Genomic DNA, 21895 nt, shown 5'->3' on the forward strand with positions numbered 1-21895 from the left:
ATGATCCCGATCACACCCTCGTGATCTTCTCAGCAAGTTATAACAAAACCTCCTTGTTTTTAACTTCGTTTCCATGTCTTTTGTGATCAAACTTCCCTTTGTTTAAATCCTTCACATGAAAAGTGATCTTAGAAGGATTAAACTAAAACAGAAATAAAGCAAACACCATGACAAGTCCTAAAAGTCTGAAACACTAAAAACTAAACAACAATTAAACAAAAAGATATAGATAAATGCAACATTTTCTAAGTAAAATGCTACACAAAGATGACCTAAAATACAATGCATTAGTTTCCCAATCCATTATGTATACTCTAAAATAAACCATTTGGTTAATTCATGTTTCGTATATTAAGAAAATAGGAAACAATTCTCAATTCTTAGCGGAATAAATACAACATAATCATGATTCTGTTGTTTTCTAGATCGAGACACATAACATAATCATGATTATGTTTTTTTTTATAAAAAAATGTCAAACAACAACGAAATAATGATTTCGTTGTTATTTGGGTTAAGACACACAAAAAAATCATGATTTTATTGTGTTAGATACACAAAGAAATCATAATTTTGTTAAATTGAAATGAAACAAAAAAAAAAAAAAACTGATAGATCGAAGCTCAACCAATGAAGGGGATTAGTCAATTGAATGAATGAAGTTGATTGGAGGTAGATTTGGTGTATGAAGAAGGGAAAAGAGATGATGGGGGTGTCGTGGAAGAGGAGGGAGAAGATGTGAGGGAGGAAGGGAAAAAGTTAGGAGTGTAGGAAAGGGAGGAGGGGCAGCAAGTAATTTAACCATTTCTGGGGTTAGAATAGCAATTCTAAGGTGAGAATACCAGCCCACCATAGTGTCATTTTGCTTGTCTTTTAGGCCGATGGAATCTTTTGGGCCCATTATTCCACTAAACTTTTTGCTACTTTCACCTCATGTTTTATATGTTATTTTTTTCTGAAAAATATTCCTAATGGGAATGTATTTCCCTTATGCAATATATATTACATATAACAAAAAGGTGCTTTTGTTTGTTATGGTGTTGTCCTCCATACAAAATAGAAACACGTTTTCATTCTGTATACGGTCAACAAAAACATGTTCTTGTTATGTTTGGAGGGTGCACTCCCTAACACAATGGAAACAAGCTTTTGTCTTTTGTTGTGCACAATATACAATGAAAATGTATTTCCATCAAAGAGGTTTGGCCAACAAATTCCTTCAAATTTCCTTCAACCAAGTAGTCTTTTGATATTTTTATTTTGAACTTAATTGTTTATATTTTTAGAATTAGTTTTTTTATGCACAACTTGTAATGGTTCACTTACGCTAAGCAAGACAACCATTTAAATCAGTGTAATCCAAGTCGTTGATTTTTTATATGTAATATCGATGGTTACTTTTTTAGGCACAAGACAATGCTTTTAATTAGTCATTGATGTGTGAACAAGGCACATGTTTGCTTTTAATTAGTTGATATTAGGCATACATATATAGTAAATGATGAACTTGTTAGAATATCAAATATTGATTTTTTTTATCAACAATTGAAATTACTTACTTTATTCTTATTCCTTTTAACCTAGTCAAATCCAAAGTTTTATTATGGTTGAACTAAAAAACAATAACTAAAGCAGGCTCGTAAAAGGCTCATGGAGACCTTCGGCGAGATCATTGCCAGACGTAGGAGGGGAGAAGAAACTCCAGAGGACTTCCTTCAGTCCATGTTGCAGAGAGACTCACTCCCAGCCAGTGAAAAACTCGGAGATTGTGGATAATCTGCTGACATTGATGATTGCTGGACATACCACCACAGCAGCAGCAATGATGTGGAGTGTTATGTTTCTACATGAAAACAGAGAAACACAGAATGTACTCAGGGTGGGATGCTGCTCATATTCTAGTGAAACTATGGACCCAAACCCAATTAAAGATTTCTTTATTATTCTTTGTTGTAAATATCATTTTGGTGCTAATTGGAAGGGACAACCCCTTGTTTCTTTTTAAAAGAGTCTAACTCAGTTGGTTAAATGAATTGATATAAACCATGATAGTTGTTTTTAATTCTTACAGATTTTTTTTCTTTCTTTCTCAAGGGGGTATTATATACAAGAGGGGAGTTGGTTATAGAAAACCATGTGCTCATTTGCACGATAAAATGACTAGTGTTCACATTGACTCACAGGAAGAACAATTATCTATAACCAAAATGAAGCAAGGAGCTTCAATTTACCATGAAGATCTCAACAGCATGCGTTATGGTTTGAAGGTTAGAGTTTATACTTTAAAAGTGATGCACTTGGCTCTAAACTGGAAGCACCTACGACAAATGTTCTCAAATGTCAAGAATCAATCCGTGTTCTATCCAGGTATTTAAGGAAACATTGAGAATGTCCAATGTCCTGTTGTGGTTTCCTCGTGTTGCACTTGAAGACTGCACGATCGAAGGTGAGTAACTCAACTCCTTTTAAGATATCATACATTACAATTATGTTCATTAAATTTAGCTAATTATAGGAGGGCTTTCATCATTAGCCTTTCTGGCCTCATGACTATGTTACTAACTATACAAGTGGCAATAACAGGGTATGATATAAAGAAAGGGTGGCACGTTAACATCGATGCAACTTACATACAAAGATTTGATGTAATTAGCTGTCTCTATTTACTTTGGCTTTCTTAATCTCGAATGTTTTCTGCCACGTTCTTGTGTCAGGAAATTACTTTGCGTAATCATATCTGCAGGAAATGCAAAAGCCATACAGTTTCATACCTTTTGGATCAGGGCCTAGGACATGCCTTGGGATCAATATGGCGAAAGTGACAATGTTGGTCTTTTTACACAGACTCACTGGTGGTTACACGTGAGTATTTTGTGTCATGTCGTGCCATGATTCTTATTCTTTTTTTCTTGTGCAAATGGATGACAATTAAAAGATACTGCTCTGTAGGGGGACCCTTGATGATTCAGATACTTGCTTAGAAAAGAAGGCACACATACCTAGGATAAGGAGTGGCTGCCCAATAACTTTGAAGTCCTTAAGCAAAAGCATGCCAGAGGCATAAAAGAAGGTCATGGAGATTTACAAGACATATTTCATTTTCACCGCATGAAGGCCTAAGAACAAAGCAGAAGACAATTGACTATAACTACAGATGATTATGAGATTTGGAGCAAATAGCATCACAAGAAATAAATCTGTGTAAGAATTATATGTATTAATTCAGTTACTACACTACCAGAGATAGGTAATCCTAATATATAAATTGAGTCATGAAATGAATGTAAGATTATCTGGTGGTGGATGATAGTGTGTCCTGTTTAAACTTTGGGAGAAATCACAAGAATAACCAGCTGCTTGTTAGAACAGTGCGTGTGAAAGAAACCAGCCTCTTCAGATATATTTTGTGTAGGTTCATATGAAACAATCAGTGTATATAGGTGAGTTGTGTGGAGGCTAATGTCGTCTTGTGTCTTTTTTTAGTGGCCCACTACAATAATCCACAGTCCACAGAAAACAGGAAAGTGGTTATGAAGCCACGTGAAACAACTTATACAACTTATAACTATTGGGATAAACTGATATAATCCAAGGTTTTTGACATCTAACTAATCAGAGTTTTACACGCAAATAAAACGATTATTCTAGTCAACAAATAGTAATCTATCAATCTGTGTAAGTCCATCACAGAATACACGGTTGATCGGTTGATCCCACACTCACGGCTATATTTATTATGGATCAAGATCCTTCGAAGTGCAAGGTAAGCTTTCAACAGTAAAAAGTAGTGTTGATAAATGGGTTTCAGATGGATAACAAACTAGGGATTTGTTATAACCAGTTCTTGAATTTCTTGTCAATGTTTCCCACTTGCACTTCAAACTGCACCCTCTGTCTGCACTTTAGAGGATCAAAACATATGTCTTGAACATTACTTTTCATCCATAATTTCCAAAATTTTACATCAGTAAATCCTATAATGTTCACAAATTTGGTAGGTATTAAGCAATGGCAAATATAAACAACCATAATAGCAATGTAGCCTACAGAACACTGGCATGAATAAAGTATAGACATGTTAAACCTTAATGAAAAGAAATTGACTTGTACTCTTTGACTGTATTTGTAATAGCCTGCTCCACTGGAAGTCTTTCCATACTTGAAGCCCCATAAAACCCATGAACTCCTTTGGTTCTCTTCAATATAAATTCTGCCTCTTTTGGACCGGATATTGGACCTGCATATTCCAGTACATTATTCCAAACTGGGACTAAATGTTGGCAAACACAAACCACTATTTCATGAAGAACAGTGAACAGTGCCAAAATTTACTGACAAAAATTCCTCCCACAAACTAAAAATTTAGCTCACAAGGTAAACAACAAAAACAATTTAACTAGCTAAGATGATGTGGCTCACACCCCCTGCCACAAAATTTACCATTAACAATCAACAAATACATCACCAATCTCAACAAATCTCACACCATAAAAAATAACACACTCAAGTAACAACTCTCGCTAAAGAATCATCCAAAACAATTGCATAAAGTTTCCCATTGGATATTGCATTCTTTCACTGAAATGCTTTTTCTTTTCTTTTCTTTTTTGGTTTATTTTTCTTACTATTTTGGGTTGGCCATACACAATTAAAGCCAAACAGAAGTTTTTCAATAAGGATGGAAAACATAAAATACCAATTCTAACATAAGACATAAGAAGATACTTTTCAGTTATCAATTAATAAGCACTATGCACTTTGTCCCAAGGCCACCCAAATAATAATAATTGTTTTTGATAAGCACCCAAATAATAACAATTGGCTAGTGAACACTTAATTTACCATTTAATATTCAAATAAACATACATAAAGGCTTTGAGGTGATTTGCATACCTCCATGAAACAACACAATGACACCGGGATTGATCCTATGCGCTGCATCTGCAATAGCTTGTACACGAACTACACTTTCTTCAAGTGAAACAGCTGTTTTTGCACCTATGGAGCCTGTTGTAGTTAGACCCATATGGGCCACTATAATATCAGCGCCAACTTTAGCCATTTCAATAGCTTCATATTGATTGAAAGCATATGGGGTTGTCAAGAGACCCATTTTATGGGCTTTCTGGATCATCTCAACTTCCAAGCTGATAAAATGAAATAAAGTTGTAAGAGGTTCAATAGTCCAACTAATATGATATAGTGAGAAATTCTTTTCCAAATACCCACCTATATCCCATTCCCGTTTCTTCAAGATTTTGTCTAAAATTACCATCAAATAACCCAACAGTAGGAAAATTTTGTACCCCTGAGAATCCAGTAGACTCCACCTGTTTAAGGAAGTAATCCATTCGACGGAAGGGATCAGTTGCACATACACCAGCAAGAACTGGAACCTTCTTTACCACCTGAAAGCAAAATAGAAATATTTTATAATTACATAAAATTGCTAATTTTTTCACCTCTTCAACACCCCGTTGTGATGTACATTGTTTTGAGAAAAAAAAAGTTTTCTACCTTAAAGACTACCAATCAAATTTGGTGACATTTCATTTAGTTTCTCCACTTATCACACCCATATTAAACAAGAATCTTGAAATTTGTGTATGTTGACTATGTTCAAATTAAGAAGCATCTGAAAAATCAGGCATTTGTAGTGAAAAGTACTTGAATAGAAGTCAGCAGTTGGACAATACTTCTAAAGTGTCTTAGAACAAGTAAGAAAATAAAGGCATACTGGCAAAACTTCATTGGCCATGTCGAGAACAACAGCATTAGCATCAGCAAAAGGTAATAATCCAGCTAATGAACCTCTTCCAGCCATTCGGAAGCGCCCTGAATTGTACAATACTATTAGATCAACCCCTCCAGCTTCTTCAAACTTGGCAGATATACCTGTCCCAGCACCAGCTCCTATTATAGGAATTCCTTTATGTATCTGATGTAAAAGTTGCTGTAATATAAGCTGTGTTTTCTCCAAAGTTTCTGCTAGCAGAAATGAAAACATTACTTGCACAGTTAGACATAAAGGAAATATTTTCTACCAAAAGTAGTTCTGAAGAGGACTTTACTCCAGTCAAATTGAACAGCAGTTTAACACAAAAAAGAAACTATTGGCTTTTAATAAATAGTTTTCATGCCAACACAAATTAAGTTTCACAGGAGCAAAAAACACAACTAATGTGTAAAGAATTGAAAAATGAATTCTTTATGGAAAAATACTCATGAACATAATTCAAATTCAAACGAAATGATAACCTGTTCTTGCTTCTGGGAATTCATTAGGTGTATAGAGAATGGTCCCAAAGCTTGATGCATTTGAAACATTATCCTCATGAAATTGTTCAACAGATTCAGGACTGGCTACTTGTTGATGAGTAGAACCTTTACTAGTTTTCTCATTAATCTCTAAAAATGCATCAACCAATGCATTTGAAAATTCAAGATCATTAATATGATGAGGATACACCTTTACCTGAAAAATATACAACTCCTTTAAATTTACAAAAATTCTCATAGCAATAAATTAAATAAATTAAAGAAAATTGAAGCTTATAGGTATGGTAAATAATACTATTGAGCAACCATAGTACCTGTCGATCATCATTAGTCGGAATAAGGTTTTGTAATTCACGAAGAAGAGTACTCGTTGCCTCTGGATCATAAAATGGCTTCCCAGGTGCATCTAAAGCAGATACACCTTTTTCTGGAAGGCAAACACAAATCTTAGATGATGAATTCTTCAGTTTATTTGCTATGAAATCAGCAAATTTTCTGTTCTCATCTACCGTTGTTCGCATAAGTGAAACCTGGAAAGAGAAATAATTGATTTATTATGTTAGCACAAATAATAACTTCATCCATTTTAATACATGATAAACATCTTCAATTACAGTGAATGATAAAATGCATTGTAAATAGTCCAGCATAAGATAACTATAAAACTACATTGCTTTGGTAGTAATCACAGGATATGCAGATAATTCAAAGCATAAAACAATTGACAAAATCTTCTGTAGGATCTTAAAGTAATCACAGCAAATATGACTAGTTTTTAAGCAAAGAACAAAAATTAACAGTTAATACCCTATCATATAGAGTAGTCACCTGTTTATTGTGTTCATATATATTTCTCTGCTGAAACTTCAGTGGTATGGTATCTTTCGCTCCAAAGTTCACCATGTCTAATGCTCCCACACTCAAGACTAACGGGACTTTACTCTCTATGATGGCATCAAAACGAGAACTTTCACAAGCCATTACACCTCCAACTATGTAGTCTGCTACCTCTGTTGTTGTGATGTCAAAAACACCCTAAGCAAAACAAAAGAAAGGAATATGTGTAACCAACGCAAAAAGAGGCAGGAATACACAAAGAAGTATCTGAAATGAAACAAACAGAATACAGATGAATTTGAAAAGAGGTTATCCCAATTCATCTGATTGACCACACAATTATAAGTTATGTTAAGAGTTTGCTTTCCCAAAAGAGAAAATGTATACATATATCTAAATTCTAAAATAAATTGAATGTGGTATGATATTAATAAATAATCCATGGTCTTTGGTTAGGGAGGGAAAATGTGGAGGAGAAACTGAAATTTATCTCCTGGAACAGTTAATATTCTTAAGAGAGTCAGGCTCAGTGGTTTAGCGTTGACAGTTATACTGTTAGGTCAAGTGCCTGTCCTCTTGATTTATATAAAACAAGTCCAATCAATTGGAAGCTGCAATTACACAGGATAAGAACTTAACCAAAATCTCACATGCCACATCTGTAAGATGCATTGATACAAATAGAAAGGAAATTGTAACATGAAATCCGCTCAAACAAGAATGTCCATGCAATTCACAAAAGTCAGATAAGTCTCAACAGAAAATACAGTGCTAAGTGGCAGTATTCTAAATTCATAAAAGATCAAAGCAAAATTGTCCAGATATCAAAATTCTTATGCTATGCTTTCAAATAAGGCTTAGCTGTCTCACATACCTGTATAAATCCCTCTCTAACCAAATTCTCCATCGCCCTGCCACCAACCCCAGTTGCATGGAAAACCAGGGTTTCATAACCTTCTTCATGCAACCTATCTCTGACAGCATTAACACAAGGAGTAGTAACTCCAAACATAGTTATCCCAACGGTAGGCTTATCTTCGGCGCGAGAAGATTCCTGTAAGCTCTGAACCCTTCCAACAACCATCCCAGCAAAAGCAGCTGCAGCATTGGACAGGATGAGCCTGCTAACTCTATTGATGCCAGCAACGTCCACGACAGACGGAAACAACACCAAATCCGAGGTTCCAACATAAGGCTCAGTTTGACCGCTGGCCACGGTTGACACGATGACCTTGGGGATCCCAATTGGGAGAGAGGCGAAGGGAGACGACAAGAGGGACGTCCCTCCACTCCCCCCAACACCAATAACGCCAACAAGACTCTGATTCTCGTGAGACTTCTTCAGGAACTGCTCCAATGCTTGAGTCATCACGGCAACAGCCTTGCCTCTGTCCTCCGGGAGAGACAAAGCCTCGCCTGATCCACTGTTGTAGGAAGACACAACATCATTCCTTGAAACAAACGCCAAATCCTGCAAACTCTCTGGCGCGTTTGTACCGGCAGAGACATCAACCACCACCACTTCTACCTGTCACTCATTCACTCCCATTAATTAAATCACAAATATACAATGTGCTCCTACATTAACAATTTACATTACTTCGACATTATAAAAATTAAATTAATTTTCTATCAAGTTAGTCTAACAATTAATTAGCTTAATAAACAGTTTCGTTTTGAAGAACTAATTTCTATATTCAGATCAAAACATAACAAGTTACCAATTTCGGGATCAAATACAATAATGGATGCTGTTGTTGTTGCGTGAATTGAGCAATTGTGAGTAGTACCTTAGAGGAGGAGAAGCGATTGAGATTGGAGCGAAGTGATTCGGAGAGGAATAGGAGCTCGTGGAGCTTGGTGTCGAGGGTTCCGACGCAGAAAACGCGAAGAGTTGTGGAGTTGTTGTGGTGGTGCGCCATATTGTAGTGTCAACGAAATGGAGGTAGGAACCGAACCTTTCTTAGTTTCTTTACCTCACTCTACTCTTGTGTGGGGTGGGACATCACATCACATCGTAATAGAATAGCTTTGCCATGCGGTAACAACTGGAGTTTCAAGCCATCAACATGATACGCTGTCTTCCCAAAATCATTACAGTTGGCTTCAGTTGACTCTGCATTTTTATTTTTAGTGATATTTTCTGTTGTCATTTGGACTTTTTTTTTCTTATGGAATAATTATGTTTTTTTAATTTAATCTTTTAGTTCCTAAATAAGATGGAATGTTGCTAAATTTTAAAATAATTATTTTAGAATAATTTGAATTGAGATTTATGATGAAATAACTGTATAAAATTATTGTATATTATCAGACTAAATAAGCATTAAATTCAGTTATATTTATCTTGATCTTTTAAAAACAACAACTAAATTAAAACAATTTTTTTTCAAAACCTTTAAGAAGGATAAATATGTGATTTTGGTAGCAATTGATTGACGAGATAACGTGTGAGTATTAGAAATCTTTCTTGCATATGAATAAAAAAAAATGTGATTTTGTTCCTCCAATTATCAATCTATATTAGTTTTAGTTTTCTAACTAATAAAATTAATTTCATTGCATTTAGTACATAAAATTTTTAAAATTCTCTTTTAAGTCTTTTATTTAACTCTCTTTTTTTTTTGTTAAACATTTTATAGTAATAATTGTTCCAATAGTACATTTTCATTCCCACCATTAACATTTGGTGTCCCTTGCAAGAATTGAAAAAATAATATTATAATTTTATCATTCCCAAACAAGTAAATATAATTAATTAAAACTCAACAAAGACTAGGGTGAAAAAGGAAAACTCGTTACCTATCATACCCGAGTTTGATTTTTTTTCTTGTTTTTCCATTTTATCCCTGCTACCCTTCTACCCTCCCTTATTCTCCAGCTCTCCACCTATAACTCCAAACTAGTGACCCCACAACCCCAAACAGAACCCTCTGTAGCATTCATTTCCTCACCGAAAACCTCCTTTGTCGCATGCGAGGTACCACCATCGTTTTTCCTCTTCTCTTTCTTCCTTACTCCCTTCTTTGCCAAATACTATATGTGATTTCAAAGAGTCGTTGTTGTAGCGAAGACAAACAACAACACTTGTTGCGCGTCCAAGAGTCGTTGTAGTTAGATCTGTGAGGCAACAAAACTCTTAACAAACAACAATAACTGTTGCACGTCGAAGAGGCTCCAATAACTTTGATGGCAAGCGAAGACGAAGCATCGATTTGCGATTGTTCTACTGTAGCATAAGCATTTTGTTATTGGCATTTATTATCAATATGGGTTTTTCTTTCATATTATCCTTGCATTTGGAGAAGAAGAATAAACATCGGTAATGTGTTTTCGATTCCAGGATTGGTGTGGTGTTTGGTTCGATTCCAATTTTACATTTGTAATGTGCATTAGAGTCGACGTAGCATGTAATGTGATGGCATGGAAATTAATGTGGCATGATAGGTACTCTCGGACGACATCATGGAGTAAGTACGAAGAAGAATAAAGGGCAAACGGAGAAAGGAAAAATAATAGGAAAAACAAAAAACAAAAAAAATAGCAAAACAATCTGAACCGTCTTCTTTTTTTAATAATTAATCTGACAACCCACAACATTCTAACTACATTTTTCCAAACTCATGCACGATAGACAATGAGTTTACCTTTCCTACCCTAATTTTCATCTTAAAACTCATATATTAAGTTTGTTGTACTTGGAACTTGATTATGAGAAGATGCATAAGCAAGTGTAATGATTGTAATAGTTTGAGTATCAACTACATTATCTACAATAGTTAGATATAACTTATATTTCACAGAAAATAACAGGTTAAATAAAAGACTTAAAAAAATAATTTTAAAATTTTTAAGACAAAATACAATGGAATTATTTTTTGGTGGACTAAAATCGATGAGTGAAAGATCAAAATATCATAATAAACCCTTTTAAAAATAAGTAGTACTTGAAAAAGTCAAATTACCTCGTGGCATTATCTTTTACAATTGCATTTTTTTATATTTTTTTTTTACCTTTTGTTAACATTAATGTTAATAAGATTTTTAAAATATTATTTGAAAACACATACATTTTAACATTTAGTTACATTTAATGACATTTTACATTACTCAATGTTACTAAAATAATAGGTAATGTTTTCTTATAATTTTGCCACGTTTTTTTAAATGCTTCTAAAACTAATGTATAGTGGCTATAGAATTCGCACAAGTGACATGCCAAATATATATGTGAAAAAAATTAGAGGATGTATTTTAGACCATCAATTCTTAAAATGTGAGATATATAGCTTCTAAGTTATGGTCCCATTGTTTTATGTGGTGTTTGTATTGTGATTCCTAATTCATGTAAAATGACTTTGGTGAATTCAACATGAATGTATTGTTTGGCTAGCAGATGCTTAATGAAGCTTTGAAAAATAGTCTCTTATGTCCCTTTCGGGTTAATATGATTATGGAGCATATTGTTATGCCATTTACAACTCAAGTTTTTATTTAGTTTAATCAAGTTAATGTTTCATGAGTGAACAATAGAAATGAAATATAATACAACAATAATAATCTCACATAAAATAATTTTATTATAAAACGGAAAACATATATGTAAAAAGAAAAGGCCACCACCAAAGGTGATACCTACAATACTCCTATATATAGTTTATTGCTAGTTAATTGGTAGAAGGGGAAAAATGAGCAAGCAAACAGTAACAACAACACGTACAATAATCCCTTTGAAAAACTATAGATGCAAATTCTTGGTTATGTATTAAGGGATAACTCAATTGAATAAGCAAATGGCAGAGTTATTATAAATCTTCTTATATATGTTTATGATTCCTAAGAAGTAAAAAGAACTTCTTTGCTTATGCTTTTCTAGTCAATGATATAGTAATATTGTTGAACTTAGTTTGCTCCTTAGACATACGATCAGCCAAGAGTTTTTGGTAGCGACTAAAAACCTCTTCAATAATATCTTCGCCAAATTGGTTAACTAGCATAGGTTCTGCCACAGATCTCATGCACTGTGCCAAACTATATCCATTGTCACGGAGTGATTCAGACCTCTCAGATTCAAAGTCAAGAGCGTTCAGATCATCAAGAGGGTTCCAATTCACTTCAGCAAGCTCTAGACGGTTGATGGCAAATGATCCTTCTTTAAGAACTTCCAATTCCACTTCAGATGGAGATGGAGTGTATTGAGGAATGTTAAAAGTATCCAATTGCTCTTCCTTTATGATTCCCTGCAGCAAATAATTAATAAGAAGATTCATACTCATGCATCTTGCCAAATTTTTCAACAGGCAATTAATGGGTACTGTATTTAAAGTATCTCTCTTTTGTGTGATATATAAAGACACGAGTGAACAGATATTTTGAGAAGAATTAAAGGCCGCAACTATGAAAAGACATAGACAACGTGATATAATTTATAATTATACATGTTTATATATATATATATATATATATATATATATATATATATATATATATATATTACATTAACTTTTTTTTTCTATTTTTTATAATCAGATCATCAAATGGTAAAACTATTCTTATATAATCCTCCAAATTTATTTGTTTCAAAGAACAATTAGAGAGCATATGAAAAGCATTAGATTTTATATGAGAATTTTTCTAGACATATATAAATCGAAAGATGCCCTTGGGTGGTTACAAAATGTTAAATCAGTGACATCTAATTCACATGCAGAAAGATAGAAGTATATTTATTTAAACAAATTCTCTAACCTGTGCAATTCTACTAGGTTAAGACTCATTAATTATTTACTTTCAACTATCAATCTCTTCTATTTATTTTATGAACTCAACTCATAATTAAAATGATTATTTTTAAGTTGCACTGGTTTAAACTTGTTAATTATCCTAAACAGTGGCGGAGAAAAGTCGTGCATTTGCAAGCAGACAACAATGATAGAGAAAAGTCGTGAGACATATACCTAGCAGCTTGAAAGCGATGGCCAGGTAGGTCTACCATGTGCATTCCAAGTTTCCTCCAAGAAGGACTAGTTTGAAAACAGTTACTTTTTTCTTTGTCATATTAATTAGAAAAATTATTTAACAAATTGATGACAACCAGCTGGTCTTAAAAGACTGTAATTAAAATAATTTACTAACGAAAGAAAATCCTCTGCATAATTTTTTTTCAGTCATTGTTTTCATCTCCTGAAGAAAACCATTATTATAACGAAGTTTTCGGAATTCGTACCTGCATGACCATATCATTAAGAGCTGTAGCCATAAGCTCCCAGATAATATAACCGCCCTCCTTGATAGCTGGATTCTCAGCATCACTTCTTCTTCCCAAAATTGTGAGAACCATGCGACCTCCTTCAACTAATTCCTCTGCACGACACTTTAGAAAAACACAAAAATCTCTCTGAAATTGTTCGTAGTAAGCTCTCCCAACATTTGAAGGGCTTGTACTGCCTATGTAAATATTGCCCCTGTTTTTGTTTACACCCTCAGGAACCTATTTAAATCACCAATAAACAACAATTATTATTTATATTCCATATATTATATAAAAGACTCTTATATAAAATACAAAGAGAAAATAGAGTACGCAATGAATCATAATCTATTAGTTATTATAAATTTATTGACTTTTAACATAATTATTTTAAGAGTTATATCAATGATGATTTATGATTAAATGAGTAAAATTGTTTTATACTATATTAGTGTGCATCATCATTAAATTCAAATTGATACAAATAGCAATGGAACTAAGAAAAATATTTAATTTACATAATGTATCAAAAACATATATATGCATGCACCTTAGAAAGCCATTGAAGACTATAAGAGGAATGGACAAAATTCAGACTTTGATTTGGGAAAACCCTGCTATAGAAGGAACCGGGAACCCCAAAGAAGTAGCATGGACCAACCCCAGTTTCAATTTCATCACACAATTTCTCTTTGAAGTTGTCAAGGGACATAAAGATGTTGTTGAAGTCATTCCCAGGGAGATCATTCAGAAAGACCTTGTATTCTGGAGATTTATGGTTTAGCTTCCGGCAAAGTTTCTCCACAGTTTTGATGAATTCAGACACAACAGACAAAGTGTTTGGTCCATAAGAGCAACCTAAATCTGCAATTGCCAAGCTTCTCGGGACTGTGTTGCAATAGAGACCTGTTATGGCTTCCTCTCTTATGGGCTTTGACAAACAAATCGCCTTTTGCTGTATAACCAATGACACATAATTAGTACGGATGATTGACACAGAATAATTTTCATATAACTTTAGAGCTAATGTGACAAGTGACAACACCTTTTAACTTTAGGAGTAAAACGACTGTTTATTTATGTTTATTATAATTTTTTTTTTGTCGTACTTCTCCCACAAAGTGTATATATATACCCAAGAGTAAGAAAACAAAACCTTTTTGTCTTGATTGTAATTTTTATTCTCTAACTTTTAAATTTTTAACAAATTTAATCTTAAATAAATTAATTTAGTGTATTTTATTCAAACTTTTAAAAAATTTATAGATTTTATTTTATTATTTTACTCTTAACATAATTATATTTTTTACTCTAAACTTTTTACTTTCGGGCATATTTTACATTCAAACTTTTTGTTTTTTTACATATTTTATTCCCATTCTTTTAATTTTTTTTTTGACAATTTTTATCTTTTTAATTTTTGTGCTTATTAATAAAAAATGACTAGGATGAATACAATTTACAAATTTCTTAAAATTTTTGGTAAAATATGTCAAATTAAAAACTTAAAAATAAAATTCATCAAAAATTAAAAGTTGAAAATAAAAAATAATTAAGCCAATTTATTGGATAAAATGAACACAGAAAACATGATGTTAGGCTGTAAGTATACCTGAACAAAGGAGTTGTTTGCATAGCTTGCGTCTCCAACGCCACCGTTCATGTGCAGTACCTGTGCTACTTCCATTCTCCAATTTCTGTAGTTTTATCTATACTCCACTCTTTCTCGGTCTTTTACTTGTGTTTCTATGCCTTTGATCGAACCTCATACCACAGCAACATATATAGATGTGCAAGCTCTTTTTTTAGAATGAAAAAATCGTTTTCTTCTCATGGTTATACTAAGATAACATTTTTTTCTCGTTTTAATTATCAGCTTGATTAATTTGCAAATGAAATATCCCATATGAATAACATGTTTTTTGCATTAAATGCATGTGTTGCCATTGAAACTGCTACTACTTCAAGACTTCTGAGCGTCACCTTCAATGAATTCCATAATCGTAATTTTTTCCAAAGTCGTCCTTGGCAAAAGGATAGGTCTGGTTGTGGTTTATATTGACCACGTACAAGTCCACAATCAGACATATTTATGGTAAGAATCCACCGTTGATATATTTAAAATTTGAATCCATTAATTTGTGTGGGCTGGAAAAAGAAAATTAAATCAAGCTATGCCACAAATTTTGCACGGCTTAAGAATAGAGCTGCAGCCCATACAGCTTGCATACTGCCCCTCTCAGTATGAGTATTGTGTTTTTTTACAGGATGATAAGAGTATTGTTCTACTGCTTGTACCACAGTTTTAGCTTTCTTTCAGTCTTTAAGTTTTATTATTTTATTAATATACAATTGTTATGAAAATTTAATATTTGAAGCAGAGATTAGAGAATCAATAGAGAAGAAAGAACAAGAAAAAAAAAATAAAGAAAATGGAATAATTAATTTCCAGGTATATAATTTCACACGATAAATAATTTTATTATAGAATGGAGAACATATACATATAAATTAAAAAAACTCTACTACCAAGGGCGCAACACAATACTCGTAGTTTTTAATTTTCTTCAGCTTAACATTTAGCTAATTAATTGCTTGAAAAAAAGAAGAACAAAACAACAAAACTTGAGAAACCTCGGATGCAAACTTATTGCTTATGCTTTTCAGTCAACAGTATGGTAACATTGATGAACTTAGTTTTCTCGTTGGACATTGGATCAGCCAAGGTTTCTTGGTAAGGGCTAAAAAGCTCGTCAAGTGGCTAACCAGCATAGATTCTGCCACAGCCCTCATGTTATGTGCCAAATTGTATCCGATTTCAGATTCAAACTCAATTCCACTCATCCCAAGCACTCCAATGCACTATAGACACCTCTAGACAATTAATGGCAAATGATCCTTCTTTAAGAACTTCTAATTTCACTTCAGAAGGTGAACGGAGTGTAAAAAGGGATGTTAAAAGTATCTCATTGCTTTTCCTTTATTATTCCCTGCAGCAAATAGCAAAAATATTCATATTCATGAATCTTGCTAAATATATTTATGATCATACGTTTCAACAGATAATTAATGTGCATTGTATTTAAAGGTTTTTTTTAAAAAAATCCAAACAGTTTTTGAGAAGAGTCAACGGCAGCAAGTCGGTTTCCTATGATAATTGACATGAAAAAAAAGGTAAAATAACAAAAATTTTGATTTAATTCTTCAACATGTAAAAATAATAATTATATTTTGTTGTTAAACTGTAATATTCAAAGACTTATTTACATTAAATTGTAAAGTTTGAAATCAATTTTTTAATAAGTTGTGTGATAACATATGAGTGTTTATTTTTTATACATTTAAAGGTCAAATCAAAATTTTTCGTTTTTACAAGGATTAAATTGTTACATATTCATGGACCAATTATTACATATCCAATAGTTTTAGTTCGGTTAGCCATGCTTAGATTGCGAGATTGATTAGGTTTCTGTACAATATACTTTTGAGAAGTAACGATAAATTTTAAATGTTTTAAATGTGATTAAGTTCTAAAGGAAGATTAATCCCATATAATGTCCAAAGAACCAAAACTTATAGAAATATCTTGAGATCCAATAATGAAGAGACATGGCTTATATCAACCATTGAAGATGGGTATTTTATGTTCTTCATGTTTCTCTCTAGAGTAATCCATGTCTTTCAGTGGCTTCTCTTCAATTAAAGCCTCTGCATTTCTCACCAGCTTCTTCTTCCTCCAGTGTGTTGTCGTCGGCAAAATCGAAGTCGAACGTGCCGTCCGGGAACGAAATCCAACGAGCCTGGGCGGACTTCACCAGCGGGGGTGACGCCATCTTCGAGATCCTGACGTCATCTCCACGCAGAGTGCCTTCGCTGTCGGCGAGAGGAAGCCGCCAGAGATCATGTCCTGGAACTCCGACGAGTAGAACCAGACGTCGATGATCCAGTCTGCAACACTCCCACAAAGTACTGAGAACGATATACAATTAAGTTAATTATCCTATTAATCATCATTATTCACTGTTAACCACCTCATTGATTTAATTGGCCAACGTTAATAAGCAAACGGTCACTAAGACAATTGGACGGAAGTACCAAAATTGTCAATTTTAAAAAGCTAGAGATTCAATTTTACAATTAAAAATCAAAGGGATAAAAATGGCTGATTTGTAAAATCAAAGAGATTAAAATTGTAATTTAATCTTCAATAAAATAATTTTTTATTTTTTTTGTCTAAATGAAAAGGTATTAGATGCTAATATACATCTTCTATTTTTTAAGTGAGTTTACGGTAGCAAAACTTTGTTTAAGTTCTAGTTCGTTGTCAAATAATAATGTTAACGGATGAGGTACTAACGATCCATTGATTTTATGTCATTATGAACTTTGATAAGATATTTATATGTAATTATTTTTTATAAATTGTATTTTTTAGATGAGAGATTTAAAATCATAATTTACAAAAACAAATTACATTGTGATTATTATATCAGACTCTTTGATGAAGTAGCAAGACATTAGATTGAAGTAATTGTTAAATTCTATTAAGTTAATATTATTACTTAATAACACACTAAAAAAAACTTCAATATTTAGAGGACTTTAGAGATTTTCAGTATTTTGGGCTTATCTCTTTCAATAGGGGTTCAATGAGGTCTTAATAGTTAATTTGGTGGGCTTTAGAGTTGTTTAGTGTAGTCCACGAAATTAAGAGACTCCTTTGTAATAAAACTGTTTTGAGAGTTTGTAAACACACACCTTTACTTTCTTTTAATTTCAGATGTGTTGTCTCACTTCTTCCTACTTCTCCTTTTCTCCTCTCTTCATTTTTTTGAGTTGATCACTTCAATGGAGGGTTAATTTCGAATTCAATTCAAGGATTCTAAGGATTATGGTAAATTTAAGTTCCTTTTTCTTAATTGAGAATCTATATTTTTTTTTCTGTTTTCAGTTTCTAAAGTTCAATTCTTGATTATGATTAGGTTTTGGAAATTGATTGAGGATTAGGATTGATGAATCCAATTGTGAGATTAGGTGATCGATTGGTTGGTTGCCTATGCCAATATGTTTTTGTGCCTGAATTCATGTTAATTAGGAAATACCATGGTGTTTTCAGTTTTCAAGAATGCATATTAGATGATTATCTTATGAAATTCATATTGATATATATGTCTGATCAGATTCGTATCTCTGTTCTGAAACTATGATAATTTTATCACAAGAATTGGATTCTTGGATTGATAGTTTTTTGAATTTGATTTTTTTTTCAGTTTAATTTTGTTCTCTGTTTAATTCTGCTACTGATAAATCCCCCATCTTATTTTCGAATTAAAATCAGATTATTGATGATTTGTGTGATTGTATCCTCAAAAGATGACTTAGGTTGACCCTTTACTGCAAATTTAATTGAGAAATCTAATGCTTTTGATAATAACCCGACAATACTATCAATCTTATGAGGAAGTTGGTTATTATATGAATGTCAGGACAAGACTAGTTTAACTTTTGAGAGCTTTTTTTATCAGAAAAAGCTTTATATTTTCATTAGAAAAACTCACAAAAGTACTTCTGACGTGTATCCAATATTTTAACTTTTGTCTCTAATCCGTTACTATCTCTTAAACTTCGTTAATTTATAAAATCTTAACTTGGTTAATGAGATGTAATGTAGTATTTGATGAACATGCATCTTGAAGTGGGAGCAAAATCGGGAAGAGAAGAATCAAAAGAAAGTCGCAGTTCCAACTTTGAATCAGAATATATTATATATGCAGCCCTCTCCTCTCATAATCAAAGTCCAGCAATAGCAGATTCAGATAAAAAGCATACAAAGTAAATCCAAGACAACTCAAACTTTTATTCTTTAATCAATGTGTGGTGAGTGAACAACAGAAATGAAATATAATAGATCAATCATATATCATAGTTTGATTAATTTCACGTAATAAATAATTTTATTAAAGGATGGAGAATATATATATATATATATATATATATAAGCTCTACCACCAAAAGCCTAAAGGTACAACACAATACTCGTAGTTTTTGTTAGTCTTCAGCTTAACTTCACAGTTTGCTAGTAAATTATTGCTAGGAAAGGAAAAATAAAGCAAGCAAATTAACAGTCACAACAATTACAACACAACCCTTTTTAGAAACCTCAGATGCAAACTTCTTGCTCATGTTTTTCTTGTCAGTGATATGGTAACAATGGTGAACTTAGTTTTCTCCTTGGACATACGATCCGACAAGATTTCTTGGTAACGGCTAAAAAGCTCATCTGTGATAGCTTCACCGAAGTGGCTAACCAGCATAGATTCTGCCACAGCTCTCATGCACTGTGTCACATTGCATGTATCCGCCATTACCAAGTATTTCAGATCCAAACTCAAGAGCGTTCCACTCATCATGAGCATTCCAGTTCACCTCAGACACCTCGATTAATGGCAAATTATCCTTCTTTAAGAACTTCCAATTTCACTTCAGATGGGGATGGAGTGTAATAAGGGATGTTAAAAGTTTCTAGTTGCTCTTCCTTTATTATTCCCTGCGGCAAATAGCAAAAACATTCATTTTCATGCATCTTGCTAATTAAATTTATTTATAACTATACTTTTTTGTGAGAATTTATTTATAATTATACGTTTCTACAGATAATTAATGTGCACTGTATTTAAAGTTTTTTTTTTTTTAAATCCAAACAGTTTTTGAGAAGAGTTAAAGGCAACAAAAAACATAGGCAGCGTTATATAATAGCCAGAATACAATAATAATGTTTACCACATTAATTTTTTTATTTTTTATTTGTCAAGGAATTTAGTTGAGGTGGTTGAGCTTGCATGAACTATTGTAAATCCTTCATTCAATACCCATAGATAAAAAAAATCATATATTATCAAATGGTAAATAATAAATAATAGTTTTGTCATGTGTCATTAGAATATTGATTAAAGAATTAAAGAATTTTTTTTATTAAAAATTATATATTTAAAATTCACAGAAAAACATATTTAATTGTATTCATTCCAATAAAAAAAAGAAACCTTTTCCTTTTACTTCTTTAATTAGCCAGTGTCTTAAACACATGTTAGCATTTTCCATAATAGTAAATAATAGATAATAAATTATCCGAAATATGTACCCGCAAGACCATATCATTAAGAGCAGTAGCCATGTAGCAACCAGTAACCACCCTTGCTAGATGGATCCCCGCTTCTTCTTCCCATAACTGTGAGAACCATACGACCTCCTTCAACTATTTCCTCTGCACGACACTTTAGAAAAACAGAGAAATCCTTTTGAAATTGCTCGTAGTAAGCTCTCGGAACATTTGACGGACTTGTGCTGCCTATGTAAATATTGCCCTTGTTGTTGTCTATACCCTCAGGAACCTAATTAACTCATAACAAACAATTATTATTTATCCTGTCAAAAAAGGTCATATGATTTTTTTAAAAATTTATGTAAATTTTTAAGTGATTATATGATATTAAATCTTGATCATTTCATTCTAGATATATTATATTATATTAAAAGCTCCTACAAAATACAAATTAATGTGAATCAAACTAAGAAAAATATTTAATGAATATATATACCTTAGATAGCCAATGAAGGCTGGAAGAGAAATGAACAAAATGCATACACCTATTTGGGAAAGCCCTGCCATAAAAAGAAAAGAATCGGGAGCCCCAAAGTGCTATTTTGTATTCTCTTTCTATGTGAAATAAAGATTCAAACCAAAATATTCATTTTATTTCACTTATTTAAGGAAAGGAACAAATTAGGAAGAGAGACTCGGAAAAAAGTTACAAAATATTGTGATTTTAACACACCCACTAGAGAACATTTTTTAGATTACAATCGCAGATTAGTGATTTCTACACACGTGATAATTCAAATTGTCCGGTTGGATCGTCAAAAATACATTTCAATTTGACTGTTTGTGGCACATTTGGCTTGTTGGAGACTCTCTTGTATCTTAATTGATTATAGTGGAGTTATTTCTTTAGTATCGATGACCCGTGATTTTTATCCTTGCAATGATGGGTTTTTTATATTAAACAAATTGAGTCTCTTGTCTTTGTGTTTTTTTTCTTAATTTCTATTTTGCATTCTATTTTCATTAGTATTCCTCGTAGGTTCTTGCAAGTTTTAGGGAAATAGTTTTAGGGAAGTTTATTTCCACTGACTATTGCTTTATTATAGAATTTGTTATTGTGTTGGTTTATTTTTTCATTAGAGTGGTATCATAACTCTTTGGTTAAGGGACTATTTTTCTACTTACTTGAACAATGGAGACACATATGAAGATGGTATTATCTTATATTAAGATATATAGGTCAAGTCTTGTAGTCTAGCAAATCCCAAATCTTTCCCTATAGAATGTTACTCACCAGACTCTTAAGAGAGTATGAGGTGCCTCTCATGTTGGAATCTATTAATAAAGAATATGCTTTCTTTGGAAAAGAAACATAAAAAATATGAGGTTAGGAAATCTTCATGAAGAGCAACTCCCTCAAAGTAAGA

General features: G+C 32.6%; 3 protein-coding genes and 1 pseudogene across 5 annotated transcripts; 1 reads left to right on the forward strand and 3 right to left on the reverse strand.

Moving 5' to 3' along the window:
* Positions 1 to 2366: 2366 nt before the first annotated feature.
* On the forward strand, positions 2367 to 3093 carry LOC114382037 (dammarenediol 12-hydroxylase-like). Its single transcript, XM_028341271.1, has 4 exons — positions 2367 to 2446; positions 2584 to 2645; positions 2744 to 2862; positions 2950 to 3093. Exons 1-4 carry the CDS (start codon positions 2389 to 2391, stop codon positions 3062 to 3064), a joined length of 354 nt encoding a protein of 117 aa, XP_028197072.1. The 5' UTR covers positions 2367 to 2388; the 3' UTR covers positions 3065 to 3093.
* LOC114382014 (UPF0261 protein SACE_5696) lies at positions 3008 to 9227 on the reverse strand. 3 transcript variants are annotated; one of them, XM_028341260.1, is made up of 10 exons: positions 8907 to 9227; positions 7991 to 8644; positions 7108 to 7314; positions 6594 to 6809; positions 6259 to 6475; positions 5738 to 5985; positions 5230 to 5408; positions 4894 to 5147; positions 4085 to 4237; positions 3008 to 3116 (listed from the first exon to the last, which is right to left on the reverse strand). In XM_028341260.1, exons 1-9 carry the CDS (start codon positions 9036 to 9038, stop codon positions 4086 to 4088), a joined length of 2259 nt encoding a protein of 752 aa, XP_028197061.1. In that variant the 5' UTR covers positions 9039 to 9227; the 3' UTR covers positions 3008 to 3116; position 4085. The 3 variants fall into 3 exon arrangements, with proteins under 3 accessions (XP_028197061.1, XP_028197057.1, XP_028197050.1); XM_028341256.1 differs by lacking the exon at positions 3008 to 3116 and adding an exon at positions 3376 to 3974; XM_028341249.1 differs by lacking the exon at positions 3008 to 3116 and having other exon boundaries at positions 3393 to 4237.
* A 2492-nt stretch (positions 9228 to 11719) lies between these two features.
* LOC114382044 (salicylate carboxymethyltransferase-like) lies at positions 11720 to 15108 on the reverse strand. The gene is made up of 4 exons (XM_028341278.1): positions 14979 to 15108; positions 13917 to 14321; positions 13343 to 13606; positions 11720 to 12356 (listed from the first exon to the last, which is right to left on the reverse strand). Exons 1-4 carry the CDS (start codon positions 15051 to 15053, stop codon positions 11979 to 11981), a joined length of 1122 nt encoding a protein of 373 aa, XP_028197079.1. The 5' UTR covers positions 15054 to 15108; the 3' UTR covers positions 11720 to 11978.
* Positions 15109 to 19545: 4437 nt separating this feature from the next.
* Positions 19546 to 21105, reverse strand: LOC114369729 (annotated as a pseudogene).
* Between the last annotated feature and the right edge of the window lie 790 nt (positions 21106 to 21895).

The sequence above is a fragment of the Glycine soja genome, chromosome 2 (genome assembly GCF_004193775.1).
Source record: "Glycine soja cultivar W05 chromosome 2, ASM419377v2, whole genome shotgun sequence".
Lineage (NCBI taxonomy): Eukaryota > Viridiplantae > Streptophyta > Magnoliopsida > Fabales > Fabaceae > Glycine > Glycine soja.

What these genes read in the sequence shown, in the direction of transcription:
- LOC114382037 (XM_028341271.1), top strand. Translation starts at nt 2,389, where the DNA reads ATGTCCAATGTCCTGTTGTGGTTTCCTCGTGTTGCACTTGAAGACTGC. An exon ending in CTTACATACAAAGATTTGAT is followed by an intron (nt 2,646 to 2,743) that starts GTAATTAGCTGT and finishes TCATATCTGCAG; the next exon opens with GAAATGCAAAAGCCATACAG. An exon ending in AGACTCACTGGTGGTTACAC is followed by an intron (nt 2,863 to 2,949) that starts GTGAGTATTTTG and finishes ACTGCTCTGTAG; the next exon opens with GGGGACCCTTGATGATTCAG.
- LOC114382014 (XM_028341260.1), bottom strand. Translation starts at nt 9,038, where the DNA reads ATGGCGCACCACCACAACAACTCCACAACTCTTCGCGTTTTCTGCGTC. An exon ending in ATCGCTTCTCCTCCTCTAAG is followed by an intron (nt 8,645 to 8,906) that starts GTACTACTCACA and finishes AATGAGTGACAG; the next exon opens with GTAGAAGTGGTGGTGGTTGA. An exon ending in CATTGTGTTGTTTCATGGAG is followed by an intron (nt 4,238 to 4,893) that starts GTATGCAAATCA and finishes TGGAATATGCAG; the next exon opens with GTCCAATATCCGGTCCAAAA.
- LOC114382044 (XM_028341278.1), bottom strand. Translation starts at nt 15,053, where the DNA reads ATGGAAGTAGCACAGGTACTGCACATGAACGGTGGCGTTGGAGACGCA. An exon ending in CAAACAACTCCTTTGTTCAG is followed by an intron (nt 14,322 to 14,978) that starts GTATACTTACAG and finishes TTGGTTATACAG; the next exon opens with CAAAAGGCGATTTGTTTGTC. An exon ending in GTCTTCAATGGCTTTCTAAG is followed by an intron (nt 13,607 to 13,916) that starts GTGCATGCATAT and finishes TGATTTAAATAG; the next exon opens with GTTCCTGAGGGTGTAAACAA.